At 46.8% G+C, this 15,617-nt stretch overlaps 1 protein-coding gene across 5 annotated transcripts; it reads left to right on the forward strand.

The window, feature by feature from the left end:
• The first annotated feature begins 3,215 nt into the window (after positions 1-3,215).
• Znf7 (zinc finger protein 7) lies at positions 3,216-14,422 on the forward strand. 5 transcript variants are annotated; one of them, XM_031347954.1, is made up of 5 exons: positions 3,216-3,962; positions 4,757-4,800; positions 5,162-5,288; positions 9,941-10,057; positions 12,084-14,422. In XM_031347954.1, the coding sequence occupies exons 2-5, from the start codon at positions 4,798-4,800 to the stop codon at positions 13,847-13,849; spliced, it is 2,013 nt and encodes a 670-aa protein (XP_031203814.1). In that variant the 5' UTR covers positions 3,216-3,962; positions 4,757-4,797; the 3' UTR covers positions 13,850-14,422. The 5 variants fall into 5 exon arrangements, with proteins under 5 accessions (XP_031203814.1, XP_031203828.1, XP_031203821.1 ...); XM_031347968.1 differs by having other exon boundaries at positions 5,165-5,288; XM_031347961.1 differs by having other exon boundaries at positions 3,216-3,673.
• The last annotated feature ends 1,195 nt before the right edge of the window (positions 14,423-15,617 follow it).

Genomic DNA, 15,617 nt, shown 5'->3' on the forward strand with positions numbered 1-15,617 from the left:
TGCCTAGAATGGTATAAAAGTAGACTGGGAAAAATAAACCTGCTTTAGCCTCAGCATTGGCTGGAGCCGTGTTATAGTTTTGTCTAATTGTCTTTTTCTTGTCAGTCCTCCCTCCCTCCCTTGAGACCCTGTTGACTGAGTGAGCAGGCTTGGTCACCAGCTCCTATGAGACATTGTGTCCTCTGTTGCTCCTGCTTGTTTTCTAACAAGAAAGTTTGAATTCCCTACTAACTAGAGAGATGGTTGATCCTTTTGTCTTTCTCTGTTTTTTTTTGGGGGGGGGGAAGCAGGGTTTTTTCAGAAACTTACTGTAATTAATGCTGAAGAAAACACAGGCTGTGCTATGCCTTTGCCAGCCCCTCAGGGAACTGACTTGAAGAGGTTAAGAGATATCTGTGCCACAGAGCTCCATCTTCTAATGGAGACCTGAAACTCATCTGGCCTCAGGAGGTGGCTCGGGGACATATGTGTCCTGCCCTTGTGTGTGTGTGTGTGTGTGTGTGGTGTTTTGGTAAAGCATCAGGCAGTTGACTTGAGATTAGCTGGAGAGATGGCTCAGCGGTTAAGAGCACCTGCTGTTCTTCCAGAGATCCTGAGTTCAATTCCCAGCAACCACATAGTGGCTCATAACTCTCTATGAGGTCTGGTGCTCTTCTGGCCTGCAGGCATACATGCAGGTATATATGATGTCTACATAGTAAATAAATCTAAAATAGAGAGAGATATGTTTCATAGTTATGAAACAATGTATATTTTTTCATTTTCTTTTTACTTTATCTTGCCAATCAATTCAAATTCCAAAACTATATAAGAAAATAAAGCATAGTTAGGCGCTTAGAAATCCCATTGGGGGCTGGAGAGATGGCTCAGCCCTGGAGAGATCTGATGCCCTTTTCTGAGGTATCTGAAGACAGCTACAGTGTATTTACATATAATAAATAAATAAATATTAAAAAAAAAAAGAGATGGCTCAGCGGGTAAGAGCGCCGATTGCTCTTCCAAAGGTCATGAGTTCAAATCCCAGCAACCACATGGTGACTCACAACCACCCGTAATGAGATCTGATGCCCTCTTCTGATGCGTCTGAAGACAGCTACAGTGTACTTATAATAAATACATTTAAAAAAAAAAAAGAGCACTGACTCCTCTTCCAAAGGTCCTAAGTTCAAATCCCAGCAACCACATCATCTGTTGTGAGATCTGACTCCCTCTTTTGAAGTGTCTGAAGACAGCCACAGTGTACTCATATATAATAAATAAAATCTTTAAAAAAAAACACACATTGGGAGACAGCAGTTCAGACTGCTCTGAGTCAGTGTTCTGCATGGCAGTGGAATAGAGGGAAGTAGAGCAATGCCCTCCTGGAACAAAGGAAGCATAAAGATTTAATCCAGGGAGCCTATGCATATCATATAAGGGTTAGCCCTCTCCTAAGAGTGTTCAGTTAAAGCGTACATTCCTGAGCATGCTCAGTACAAGGTTACAGAGTACACTTTTGAGGAATTAATGTGACAAACAGGAATATCTCTTTGCCTGCTCAGCTTGAACCCAAAAAGTTATTTTTTTCTTTCTGAAAATGAAAGGATACTTTGAAGGTATACTATGCATGAGTTCACCGCTGAAGCTGTCTGACTCAGTGGGTGGTTATGCCAATTCCTTTGTAATTATATTTAATGTTCAGAAAGAACAGGGGCTTCATAACAGGCTCTTGCTAAGAGAAGATAAAGCACGTGGGTGCTGGAGAGACAAGTGGTCAAGTGCTTGCTGTTCATCCACATAACCTTCACATCAGGTGATTCATTACCATCTCTAATTCCAGGTCCCGGGTTCCTGCACTCTCTTCTGGACACTCCTGCACCCATGGACACTCATACAGATGCAGATGCACAGAAATAAAAAATAGAATGTACACACATAGTAAAACGTCAGAAATTACAGAAAGTAAAATTACAGAAATCTATATAATCCAGCCATTTTGGTTACTTGGTCTTTTTGTCTACTCTCTTGACCCTCCTGGCCTCTGGATATGACTCCCCACCATCTCCCCTCTCCCCACGTGGCTCAGGGCCATGTCTACTCTGAACTCCCTAAGATGTCCCTGCCTCTGGCTATGCTCTCCCTTTTATCTGCAATAAACTTTCCTCTTTTTTTGTGGTTTCTTGAGACAGGGTTTCTCTCTGTAGCACTGGCTGTCTGCTGTCCTGGAACTCACTCTGTAGCCTCCCAAGTGCTGGGATTAAAGGCATTCGCCACCACTGCCCGGCTACAATAAGCTTTCTCTTCCATCGTACCTAGGAGCAGACAGGTCCCTTTCCTTTTATTTCCTTTTGTTGTTGTTGTTCATTCACTTTGGACATAGTATAATGCTCCAATATAGTATAGGCTCCAATAGCCTTCAGATGGGAGGTGAAAAAGCTCACATCAAGGGGCAGCACACACATGCACAGACACACAGACGCACACACACTTGCACACATACGCACACACACATATACACCACACACACGCAATACACTTATACACCACACACACACATACACTTATACAGCACACACACACGCACATATACACATATATACCACATACACACACACACACACACACACATATATACCACACACACACACACACACACACACACACACACGCACGCACGCACGCATGCGAATGTGCATATATACACATCCTCATAGACTCCAGCTACTGTTAGAGCTCCCTCTGAGCCGCTTTCCGAGGCTATGTCCTCTCCTCTCACACCCTCTCAGCAGTGCAGAGACAATAGGCCCTCTATCCTGCCTGAAATACTCCTTTCTTTATCACTGTTGATGCCATCCCTCACTTAGTTCTGCCAACCTCCCGCTCCCTGTGCTAGTTTCTCCTTGTTACTAGAATTTAAAGGCCTAGGCTCTCCGACAGTTGAAGAACAATGTTAGGGCAAGGAGAGTTGGCAGGAAAAAAAAATCAGGTTGACTCAGAAGCTGGCATTCTTGAGAAGCTAGGGATGTGCTTTTCTCCTAAAGACTCTATCTTTAAGGTACAGGGACCCAAAGGGACTTTTGGTAAGGGAAAGCCTTTAGTAGGGGATTTTGGGGTTGGTAGTGAGACTGGCTGGGCAGGCGCCTTCTCATCAGAAATCCATCCTCTGGCCCCGCCCCCTGGTCGCGCCCCGCCTTCCGTGACCTCCAACCACACCTCCCGGCCCTGCCCCTCAGACTCTAGCTCAGCACCTTACGGGCTAACAACTTCTGGCCCCGCCCCAACCCGTAACCCCGGGGGCGGGGCTGGAGAACCAACCGGGTGATGCTGGCAAACGAGTCGATCCCAACGGGCGGAAGTCGGCCGGCCGGGTGGGACACGGAGGGATAGGCGTGCAAAGCCGTTTCCGGTGGCTCGCTGTTGGCGGGTCCCTGAAGCGCCCCGGCCGGTGAATAGGCGCAGTCGCTTCCCTTGTTGTCAGGGCAAGGGGCACTTGCCTCTCCTCCCCAAAAGGATGGAAGGCGTGGGCGGCTCGGCGCTGTTGTGAATGCCTGGCGGAGGACTTGATCCCAGCGGATGCGAGTTGAATAGCCGAGCACCCCAGCTCCTCTAGCCTGCCCCCCGAGCTCCAGGGTTGAGCCTGGGTAAGGCTGCTTCCCTCCAAGCCTGGGGCTGGCTGCGGCCTCCCTAGTTCCTCGTGAGTAGTCACTTTCCGGGACCGTCTCTCCTCTCGTTTCTGCACCTGAATGACCTGGAGTCGGTGACAAGAGGTTGACAGTGTTGTCACGGTTGTGGACTCAGATGGCACCTCAGGATTTGCCCTTCTGTATCTGAGACCGCGATTTCTCACTGGCTGTCCAAATGCTGGAGCCTGAGAGGGGAACCCTTGTCTAGTGTTCACTGCTGCTTGGGTTAGCCAGTGGCCGGATACCTCAGCCAAAAGCTACGTAGGAAGCCAGCTTCCTCCCTCCCATTTTGACCAGACGGTGGGTATTCCTGTGTGCCAGGAGGGGCCCAAGGGCTTTGGTTTAGCCAAGGGGACTTCTCGAATCCTGTGTTGTCATCCTTGTGACTTAAGGCAGCTGTAGACCATTTTATTCTGGCCCTGTCTGCTACTGCCTCCAGTCAACACTACTTTCCTTGTCTGCTTGGGTTCACAGATTGCCTCACGTTGCTCCACTTTCAGGTCCTGAAGTGCATTTCAGATCTGGGCCACCAGCTTGGCCTACGTCCTTTACCAGACTTTCTCATTTAAACACATTTCTATCCCATCCCCCCCCCTACCCCCCCCCGTACTTCAGCAATGTCATGGATGTGATTTTACGGCTCTTTGTCTTTTCTCCCAGATGTCCCACGAAGGCAAAATTCTTGTAAATTCACTGTCCTCTCCCTTGCTGTTCAGTTGAAGGTGTGGCCTATGGCAGCCATTCATTTGTTTATTCATTCATGCATTTTTGGTTTATGGAGACAGGGTTTCTCTGAGTAGCCTTAGCTGTCCTGGAACTCATTCTGTAGACCAGGCTGGCTTTGAGACTAAAGGAGTGTCCCACTCCACCCCCCTGCAGCAGCTGGACATCATGCTTGGAGCCCTTACTCCCACACAGACAAGAAGGTTCAGGAGCTGATACTCAAATGTCAGTGCTGCCTTTGCCCAGTCTGGTGTGTCTGTCGGTCTACCATAGGTGGTAAAGAAGCAGGGGGTACAGAGTCCCTCTGGTCACCCTGGGACCTGGGGAGCTTCCTGCACTCTGACCTCTGATCTTGTCATGATTTCTCACAGGTGTCTGAGTCAAGGCGAGTGGATCCCACCCTCCAGATCTCATGGTAGGAAGCCTGGCTGCCTGTATGCTCTCTCCACTCCTGTCAAGCCCCTGCTTCCTACTTTGGGCCTGATCACATATCAAGCTTTGACCCTCACTGTGGCTCTTGTCAGGCTCAGTCCCTGAGGCGGTGAATAAATGTCTGCCCAGACCAGCCTTTAGCTGTGTCCATTCAGTGGGGAGGAACATAAGGTCGCTCCTTTGGATTAAGTCCCTTCTTTACTTGTAAGATTTAAGAGCCAAAAGGATCCCTGTGACTCTACTCCCATCCCATGGGTCACCTTCTTGAGGTATGGCCATGTTGTAGGGCCATAGGAGAGCTGGTACCTAGGGGTATCTGGGATGCTGAGTGTGTGTCCTTTCAGGAGACGGTGACATTTGGCGATGTGGCTGTGCACTTCTCTCGGGAGGAGTGGCAATGTCTGGATTCTGGTCAGAGGGCTCTCTACAGGGAGGTGATGCTGGAGAACCACAACAGCGTGGCAGGACTAGGTGAGGCTCCTCCTAGGGGTGTGCTCCATACACCTCACTTGTCAGAGACCGGGTGTGGATGCTAACTGCTTGGGCCTTAGGGGCTAAACTTTGAATCTGAGTGTGCTAGGCTAGCTCCAGGCTTTACACGTGTCACCCAGCTTAGGGGTACCCTAGGTAAGTGGACCTCTGGGAACCAGTCAAACCAGTTTCTCACCCCACACTTGAAGTAGCTTAAACAAAACAACAGAAAAAAAAAAGAAAAGAAAACAAAAGAAAGAAAGAAAAAGAAAAAAGAAAAAAAAAAAGAAAGGAAAGAAAGGGAAAGGAAAAAGATGGAGTTAGTGTGAGGAGTCTCCAGGGAAAACTCTTTGGAACTAGAGTGTCAGTGACACCTAAGTCGGCCCTGCTATCAGCTGACTCCCGTTCAGTTCTTGCTGCCTTCCCTGCAGGCCGCTCTAGCACACACACTCTCTATTTTGTTTCACCTTTGTGGTAGAATGGGATTTCTTCCTTGCTGGCTGCTGTGCATCTCACCTGTTACTGAGCCCCCTTCAGAGCTGACCCCACGTGATGGTGGTCCCTACAACAGGAGAGTGTCCTGGGTTCTTGAGAGGATGCCTGGGCCGGTGGACCAGGCGTAGGGGAGGTAGGGATGGGGTGTAGTTGGTTCACCAGGTACCTCTCTCAGCATTAGAGTAGGCCTATAATTGTTCATCCAGTCTAATCTGGCTAAATCCAGTTTTGTGAAGTTTTATTAGTAGGGTGTGATAAGGGCTGGAGGGCATGCCGGTCAGTGGTCAAGTCTTGTTCTGTCATGGATAAAGCTCTGGAGTCAGTGCCTAGCACCACCGAGAGCAAAAAGGAAAAACAAAAAAAAAAAAACCAAACCAGAGAGGCTGGGCATGATGGTGCATGCCTTTAATCCTGACCATCTGGAGGCAGGTGCAGGCCAGTCTCTGAGTTCAAGGTCAGCCTGGTCTACAGAGCAACTTCACAGAAATACTGTTTTGAAAACAACAATCAAAACAAAAAAAAAAAACCCAAATGGAAACAACAACAACAAAGAAAGTAAAACAACTTGAGATTCTGTTGTTTGTCTGGTTTTTGAGGGTTTGGACGTCCTGTCCTGTCCTGTCCTGTCCTGGCTGTTACTTTGTGAGTTCTGGAATCGTGGGTTTGTGCAGCTCCTTTGCTCTCTTCTTTAGATGGTTGCTGTGCCTAATTGACTTGTGGTGTTTAGGTGTTTAGAATATCTTGTGTTAGATTTCACTAAAACCAAAATGACCTATTGTAAATAAAGCACATTAAATACACACCTTAGAATTTTCATATATAATTTATTTTACCTTTTAAAAAAAAAGATTTACTTATTTTATGTATATGAGTACACTGTAGCTGTCTTCAGATACTCCAGAAGAAAAGATCTGATCCCATTACAGATGGTTGTGAGCCACTGTGTCGTTGCTGGGAATTGAACTCAGGACCTCTGAAAGAGCAGTCAGTGCTCTTAACTGCTGAGCCATCTCTCTAGCCTCCACGCCTTAGAATTTTAACAAAGGGTACTACTGATGATAGCACTAGCAATTTAAACTTACTTTGTAAGAGCTATCTTAAACTTACATCTAGTTTATCCCATGTCACTGTAATAAGAAGCAAAATACATGGAGTGTATTGTTCCTTTGCTCAATCATCCCATGGGGTCCTGGCCTGCCAGGGATGGTGATGGTTTACCTTCTGTGAGGTGAATGCCTAAGCGTTCTTGCCTAGTATATAGCAGCCATGTCTTCTGCATGGCTCTCAGTGACAGACCGTCATCCCACTTTGTCTGCATTACGAGTCTTCGTTTGCACATAGTGTTACTCTGGACCTGTGCGTGAGACAGCAGTGGTTCCTTAGCAAACTACCCAGTTTCAAAAGGAACTCTGTTGGTCTTTCCCTGCAGTTTCTGCTTCTATAATAAACATGTTTCAACACCAAGTGGCTGAACATTGTTTTCGTTTTGAGACAGGCATCTCACGCTGCTGCCCAGTCTTGGCCTTGGCCTCATTTGCGTTTCCTCTGAGGTTAATAGTCTCCTCAGCTTCTGTTGTTCTTTTACTAAGTTTGTCATTTTCTACCCACTGGTGTATTCAGATTTTGTCCTTTACTTTTATTTTATTTTATTTTATTTTTTTCCAGAGCTGAGGACCAAACCCAGGGCCTTGTGCTTGCTAGGCAAGCGCTCTACCACTGAGCTAAATCCCCAACCCCTTTACTTTTATTTTTTGAAACAGTGTTTCACTATGTAGTCCTGGCAGTTCTGGATCTTGCTATGTAGGCCAGGCTGTCGGAACACTGACAGAAATATACTTGCCTCTGCCTCCCGGGTGCTGGGATTCAAGGCCTATGCTGCCATGCCTGGATAGATTTCTCTCTCTCTCTCTCTCTCTCTCTCTCTCTCTCTCTCTCTCTCTCACACACACACACACACACACACACACACACTCACCTAATGTGTGTGAGTACACTGTCACTTTCTTCAGACACACCAGAAGAGGGCATCAGTGCTCTTACCCGTTGAGCATCTCTCCAGCCCCAGATTTTTTTTTTTTACCAACATCTTTTTATGATGACCTTGATAGGCTCTGCTAAACAACTTTCATCATCATTTCAAAGATTTTCCCTCTTGGTTTTGCTTCTTGTTGGTTAGTTGGTTGGTTGATTTTTTCCCCCAGCATGGTTTCTCCGCGTAGCCTTAACTGTCCTCTGTAAACCAGGCTGTCCGTGAGCTGAGAAATCCGCCTGCCTCTGCCTCCCAAGGTGGTCTCATGTATCCAAAGCTGACCTCTGTATTTTTGACTCACAACATAGCTGAGGATGACTTGAACTTGTGGTTCTCTTGCCTGCACCTCCCATCTGCTAAGTTTACATCTCTGGGCCACAATGCCCGATTTATGTGATGACGCTAGGAATTTAAGTCAGGACCATGTGCATGCTTGGCAAGCACTCTGCCGACGGAGACATATTACCAGCCCGCTGGTCCTGTTCTGTGTCTTTGTTCTTTTTTCTTGCTCACTTTGACTGCTTTTGTTCTTTTTTATTTATATAGATTTAGGTTTTTGTACTCAGAGCTTCTTCAGCTTGATAGGTCTTTTCAGTTAGAATGTTTGAGACAGGGTCTTACTATGTAACCCTGTCCTGGCAATCACTATGTAGACTGCTTTGAAATCACAGAAAGCCATCTCCCTCCATCACCCAAGGGTTGGGATTAAAGGCATATGCTACCATGCCTAGCTTCTTGTTTATAGTAAATGTATTTAAAAGTGTAAAATTTTATCTATAGCTACATTGTATAGAATTTGACTCATAATAAAAGTAGTTATCACTTAGTGATTCATTGCTTAATTTCCAAATAGCTGATCACCTCTGAACTGCCCCTTTGTGGTTCATGTCCCCCAAGCTATGCTGTTCTGTTGTATATTCTTTGGTGGGTCCACAACTCATGGCCTGACTTGACCCAAGGATGTGTGTTTCCTGATGTTTGTGGGGTCCTGCCTGTACTTAAAGCTTGAGCCTGTTGGTGTACCATGTGTTTACCTTTTTGATATTGTGACATATCCTTCATTGAGGTTCCCATTCAAGAGCCTTACAATTGAGTTATCGAAACAAAACAAAACAAAACAAAAAAACACTTCACATGTTAAATAAGTTCATAGTTTTGTGTTAGGCCACATTCATCACTGTCCTTTTCTGCGTGTGGCTTGTGGGCTGTGGGTTGGACATGCTTGCTGGCTCTTGTACTCTTCTCTGCCTCTCTTACCATGTTGTGAGAAGCCTGCAGGAAGCCGCAAGCTTAGGGCTGTCTTAATCTTTCTGTTTTTTTCAGTGTGTATGGGTGTTTTACCTGTATGTATGTCTGTGTATCTGCTGAAACTGGAATTATGGACAGTTGAGAGTTGCGCTGTAGGAAGTATCCACTGGAAGAGGGATGAGTGCTCTTAACTGTCGAGCCATCTCTAGCCCCACTTCGTCAATCCCTGATTGGATATGTTTTCTCCACTCTCAGGAGCTGGCCGTAAGGGAGTTTGGGACCACCACTTGTGGTGTGAATCTGCTTCATTCATTTCATTACTAGTTTGTTTGCTGTTTGTTTGTTTGTTTTGCTTTGTTGTTTTGAAACAGGGTTTTTCTGTACAGTCTTGGCTGTCCTGGGCCTCTGTAGACCAGGCTGGCCTTGAACTCAATAGAGATCTACTTGCCTCTGCCTCCTGAATGTTGGGATTAAAGGTGTGGCCGCTATCTCCTAGCTAAATTTTGTTTCTTAGCTACTCCTACCTCTTGGAGTAAGTAAAAGGCAAGTAATCCTTGCCTTTTGAACTGGGGGAGAAAACACATGGCTTTGCAGAACATAGTGCTGGCCTGGGCTTAAGCTTCCCTGCTCCATTTGTACCCCAAGTAGATCCAGCCTATTCTGTGATGACAGCATTCCCTGAAGATTGTGGAAGTCTGGGTGCCCCTTTCTGTCTAACCTAAGAAGGTGGGGAGAAGGGACTCCTGTGTATCCAGCACTTCATCCCTCATCACCCTCCCTAGGCTCTACATATATCTGGCAGCTCATATCCTTCGTGGCTGGCAACTAGGAGGGCGGCTGACGCCAGGACATATTTCCAGCATCTCCTTCTCTCACACAGCAGGATTCCTGGTCTTTAAGCCTGAACTGATCTCCCGGCTGGAGCAAGGACAAGAGCCGTGGGTCCTTGATCTACAGGGAGCAGAGGGGACAGAGGCACCAAGGATTTGCCAGACAGGTGAGGCCCAGGCCTTGTCACAGAGAAGGTCTAAATAAGAAGGAGCTGAGGTGACGTCTTAAGACAGAGGGAGGCTGGGGTGAGTCCTGTGCACCAGGCTGGGCTGCTGAGGAACACTACAGAGGAGGCCAGTCCTTCCTAGAAAGAGCCACAGCTAGGTGTGTGGCCACCTCTGGGAAGGCTAGTCCACAAAAAGACAAAGACACAAACCACTTGTCCATTCAGCAGCTATGTGTCATGTACTTAATGTTCATAGAGAAATCTGGCCTGTGGGATCAGGGAAGGCAGGTAGCCTATGTGGATTTGGAGCATCTAGAAGGAAAATAGAAGTCATGAAGGCTTCTTGGGTGTTCTGGGCCCTAAGACCCTTGCCTGAACTTGCCCCAGGGAAGAAGTCAGTGTGAACTATTGGGTATAGCCACTCTAACTCTATTGTGGCACAAGATAAAACGTTCAGATTAAAAACCACTTAGGTCAGAATACCCAAGACACAATTCACAGACCACATGAAGCTTAAGAAGAAGGAAGACCACAGTGTAGATACTTTGGTCCTTCTTAGAAGGAGAATCAAAATACCAGTGGGAGGAGATACAGAGACAAAATGTGGAGCAGAAGCTAAAAGAAAGGCCATCCAGTGACTGTCCCACCTGGGGATCCCTCCCATATGCAGTTACCAAACCCAGACATTATTGTCGATGCCAACAAGTGCTTGCTGACAGGAGCCTGATGTAGCTGTCTCCTGAGAGGCTTTGCCGGTGCCCGACTAATACAGAAGTAGAGGCTCACAGCCATCCGTTAGACTGAGCACAGAGTCCCCAATGGAGGAGCTAAAGAAAGGACCCAAGGAGCTGAAGGGGTTTGCAGCCCCATAGGAGGAACAACAATATGAACTAACCAGTACACCCAGAGCTCCTAGGGACTAAACCTCCAACCAAAGAGTACACATGGAGGGACCCATGACTCCAGCTGCATATGTAGCAAAGGATGACCATGTGGGACATCAGTGAGAGGAGAGGTCCTTGGTCTTGTGAAGGCTTGATGCCCCAGTGTAGGGGAATGCTAAGGCAGGGAAGCGGGAGTGGGTGGGTTAGTGAGCGTGGGGTGGGGGTAGAGAATAGGGAGGGGAATCCAGGAAAGGGGAGAACATTTGAAATGTAAATAAAGGAAATATCTAATAAAAAAATTAGGAAGGAAAGAGTTTACTTCAGTTTACATTTCCAGGTAATAAGCCATCAATCGTAGTGGGAAATCAGCGTAGAAAATGAAGCACAAACAGTGGAGGAGCACTGTTACTCTTACTCTGGCGGAGGCTGAGCTAGCTTGCTTATACAGTGCAGACGCAGGTGCTCAGGATTGATGCTGCCCATTGTAGGCTAGGTCTTTCCGTAATAAATCGTCAATCAAGACCATCTCACAGACTGATCTGGAGTTTCTAGTTGAGGTCTCCTCTTTCCAGGTAACCCTAGATGGTGCCAATTTGTCAGTAAAAACTAACCATCACACGTGTAGCAAGGCTTGCCAGATGTGGGTTTGTGGTTTGGGTCCTTCTCAGAGAAGCCTGCTTTGGAGGACAGCCATGGACAGGTTGAGTACCCAGTTCTGCTCTGGGCCCATCCTGCTAAGACGCCACCTCTTTCTTCTTCAGTCCCGGTCTCATTTCCTGTATTTTGGTGAGACCCCCTTTTGTCCTTACTTGCCAGATAGCGTGTTTGGGGGGCCTCCGACCTTCTCTGATGAATTCTGGACTGACATTCTGTCCTTGGGCTTGCTTGGTCCTGTCTCATTTTGCATAGTGTAGAGTATTCCTTGGTGCCTGATTGTGAAGTTCTCCACACTCTCTCCTGTAGGTGTGAGCAGATCATCACTGCCCAGTGCACTGAACTGTGAGGGTTCCCCTTTGTGTCTATCTCCTTGCTACATGCACTTGGGGTGTGTTACAGCTGATACTTGCCCACGGCCCGGGCTGCCTCTGCCTTTTTTTCAGACCTCCGATGTAAGGAACATTTTTACTTTGTGTTTATTTCAGACTCCACTATTAGAACTGATCACAAGCAGACCTGTGAGTATACAAACTTTCTCAGAAGGCAGATTCCAGGCTTTGCAGACAATTTGGATTCTAAGGTCTGGTCAGAGAATTGCCCAAGAAGCCTTGGGCTAAGAGTGAGTGGCCCAGTTTTCCAGAAGCATCATTTGAATAGCGAGACCATGATGCCCAAGAACTTCACAGAGGATGCTGTCCAAGAATGTGAGGGGCTGCAGGCCACAGATCTGGGTTATCAACCCGATGACCAGAGAGACCATGGGAAGGGGACATCAGAAAACTGTGACGTGTGTGGCAGAGTCTTTAGACCAGCTTTGAACCTGGATCTATATGAGATGAGTGTACAGGAAAGACCATACAGATGTCAGGGGTGCCAGAAAGCATCACCTGACTGCGTACAGGAGAAATACACAAGTAACTGCTGTGGGAAGAAGCCTTATGGGTGTGAAGAGTGCGGGAAAGTCTTCAGGCTGTGTTCACAACTCAATCAGCATCAGAGAATCCACACCGGAGAGAAACCATTTAAATGTGTTGATTGTGGGAAGGGTTTCCGCCTGAGCTCAAAACTGATCCAACATCAAAGAATTCATACTGGAGAGAAGCCTTACAGATGTGAGGAGTGTGGGAAGACTTTTGGTCAGAGCTCAAGCCTCATCCATCATCAGAGAATCCACACAGGAGAAAGGCCGTACAGTTGTCAAGAGTGCGGGAAAGCCTTCAGCCAGCAATCACAGCTGGTCAGACACCAGAGGACTCACACTGGAGAGAGGCCCTACCCCTGCCAGGAGTGCGGCAAGGCCTTCAGCCAGAGCTCAACTCTAGCCCAGCATCAGAGGATGCATACGGGGGAGAAATCTCAAATGCTGAGAGTCTCAGAGAGCCCAAGCCTTATTGCCCATCAGAGAAATAACACTATAGAGAAGCCATTTAAGTGTGAGGAGTGTGGGAAAGCTTTCAGGTGGATCTCTCGCTTGAATCAGCATCAGCTGATCCATACCGGAGAGAAACCTTATAAGTGCAACAAGTGCACAAAAGCCTTTGGCTGTAGCTCACGACTGATTCGCCATCAGAGAACTCACACTGGAGAAAAGCCGTTTAAATGCGATGAGTGTGGGAAGGGCTTCGTCCAGGGCTCACACCTTATTCAGCATCAGCGAATCCACACTGGAGAGAAGCCTTATGTGTGTAATGACTGTGGGAAAGCTTTTAGCCAGAGCTCCAGCCTCATTTACCACCAGAGGATCCATAAGGGAGAGAAGCCATATGAGTGCATCCAGTGTGGGAAAGCCTTCAGTATGAGTACCCAACTCACCAGCCATCAGAGGATTCACACTGGGGAGAGACCCTATAAGTGTAGCGAGTGTGGGAAGGCCTTCAGTCAAAATTCAACCCTTTTCCAACACCAGATAATTCATGCTGGAGTAAAGCCCTATGAGTGTAGTGAGTGTGGGAAGGCCTTCAGCCGGAGCTCCTACCTCATTGAACACCAGAGAATCCACACTAGAGCCCAGTGGTACTGTGAATTTGGGAACGCCACTGAAAGTTCCACCCTTTTGAACCATAAAAAAGTGAACACTGTAAAAACGTTGCATCAGTGTGATGAGTGTGAGAAGATATTCAGGTGGCGTTCACACCTGATTATCCACCAGAGGATTCACACAGGAGAGAAGCCTTACAAATGTAATGCCTGTGGCAAAGCTTTTAATAGGAGCTCAAGGCTCACTCAGCACCAAAAAATTCACTTGAGATAAGTCATTTACCTAAATGTCTTAGCTACTTCTCTCTTGCTGTGATGGCACCAGGACCAAGGCAACTTATACGAATTTATGTGGGCCTTACAGCTTCTAAGAGTGGTAGTTTCAGAGAGTGTTCACGGCCATCTTGGCAGGGAACATGGCGGCAGGCAGGCAGGCATGATGCCAGAGCAGTAGCTTAGAGCTCACATCTTGAGACAGCCAATTACTAGAAGAGAACTAATTGTAAATGGCGAGTCTTTAAAAACCTCAAAGCTTGCCCCCAGTTACACACATCGTCCAAGGACATACCTCCTAATAATTCCCAAACAGTTCCACCAACTGAGGACCAAGTGTTGGAACATATGAGCCCATGGAGGTTGTTCTCATCCAAACCACCACACTATATAAGTATGTAACTGTGAATAAGCCAGAAGCCTTATTTTATTTGGGTAACTTATGCTAACAGAAACTTGAGGGTGCCAGGGAAAATTCAGATTTGTTCTTAAAGAATAGTCTACTTAGGAGATGTTTTATTTTATTTCTGTAATGTTTTAACATTTTCCCATTAAAAAAAAAGTGTGTGTCACACTGAAGGTGTAGCCTGTACTTTGTTTGAACTCAAAGTGAATCTCTCTTTTACAGACAAAAAATAGGTATCAGGGGACTGGCGAGATGGCTCAGCCGGTAAGAGCACTGACTGCTCTTCCGAAGGTCCTGAGTTCCAATTCCAGCAACCACATGGTGGCTCACAACCACCTGTAATGAGATCTGACACCCTCTTCTGGTGCGCCTGAAGACAGCTACAGTGTAATTATTTATAATAAATAATAAATCTTTGAGCCAGAATGAGCAGGGACTGAGTGAGCAGAGTTGACTTGAGCAAGCGGGAGCCAGCAGAGGTCCTAAATTCAATTCCCAGCAACCACATGAAAGCTCACAACTACAGTGTACTCATATACATAAAATATATAAATCTCTAAAAGAAAAAAGAAAAGAAATAGTAATCAAGAAAGCCTTGTGAGTCCTAGGAAACAGTTTAAGGGAAGCCAACAAATCCAGGCAAGCCCAGCACTCAGGCAGATGCAGAATGTCATCTAGACCATGTCTTTTTTTTAAAGGTTTTTTTGTTTTGTTTTGTTTTGTTTTTTTGTTTTTTTGAGATAGGATTTCTCTGTATAGTCCTGGCTGTCCTGGACCTCACTCTGTAGACCAGGCTGGCCTCGAACTCAGAAATCTGCCTGCCTCTGCCTCCCAAGTGCTGCGATTAAAGGTATGTGTCACCACTGCTCTGCTTTTAAAGATTCATTTTTTATTTATTTTATGTGTATGAGTACACTGTAGCTGTACAGATGGCCGTGAGCTATCATGTGTGTGGCTGCTGGGAATTGAACTCAGGACCTCTGCTGACCCTGCTCTCTCTGGCCCTGCTTGCTGCTCTGCTCGCTGCTCCGGTGTAATTCACTGTAGCTGTCTTCAGACCCACCAGAAGAGGGCGTCAGCTCTCATTACGGGTGGTTGTGAGCCACCACGTGGTTGCTGAGATCCGAACTCAGGACCTTCGGGAGAGCAGTCAGTACTCTTATCCGCTGAGCCATCTTGCCAGCCCACACCGCCCTGCTTTTAAAGGTTTATTTATTTATGTATGCAAGTACACTGTTGCTCTCCTCAGACACACCAAAAGAGGGTATCAGACCCCATTACAGATGGCTGTGAGCCATCATGTGGTTGCTGGGAATTGAACTCAAATCCTCTGGAAGAGCAGTCAGTGCTCTTAACCACTGAG

The sequence above is a fragment of the Mastomys coucha genome, unplaced genomic scaffold (genome assembly GCF_008632895.1).
Source record: "Mastomys coucha isolate ucsf_1 unplaced genomic scaffold, UCSF_Mcou_1 pScaffold11, whole genome shotgun sequence".
NCBI lineage: Eukaryota > Metazoa > Chordata > Mammalia > Rodentia > Muridae > Mastomys > Mastomys coucha.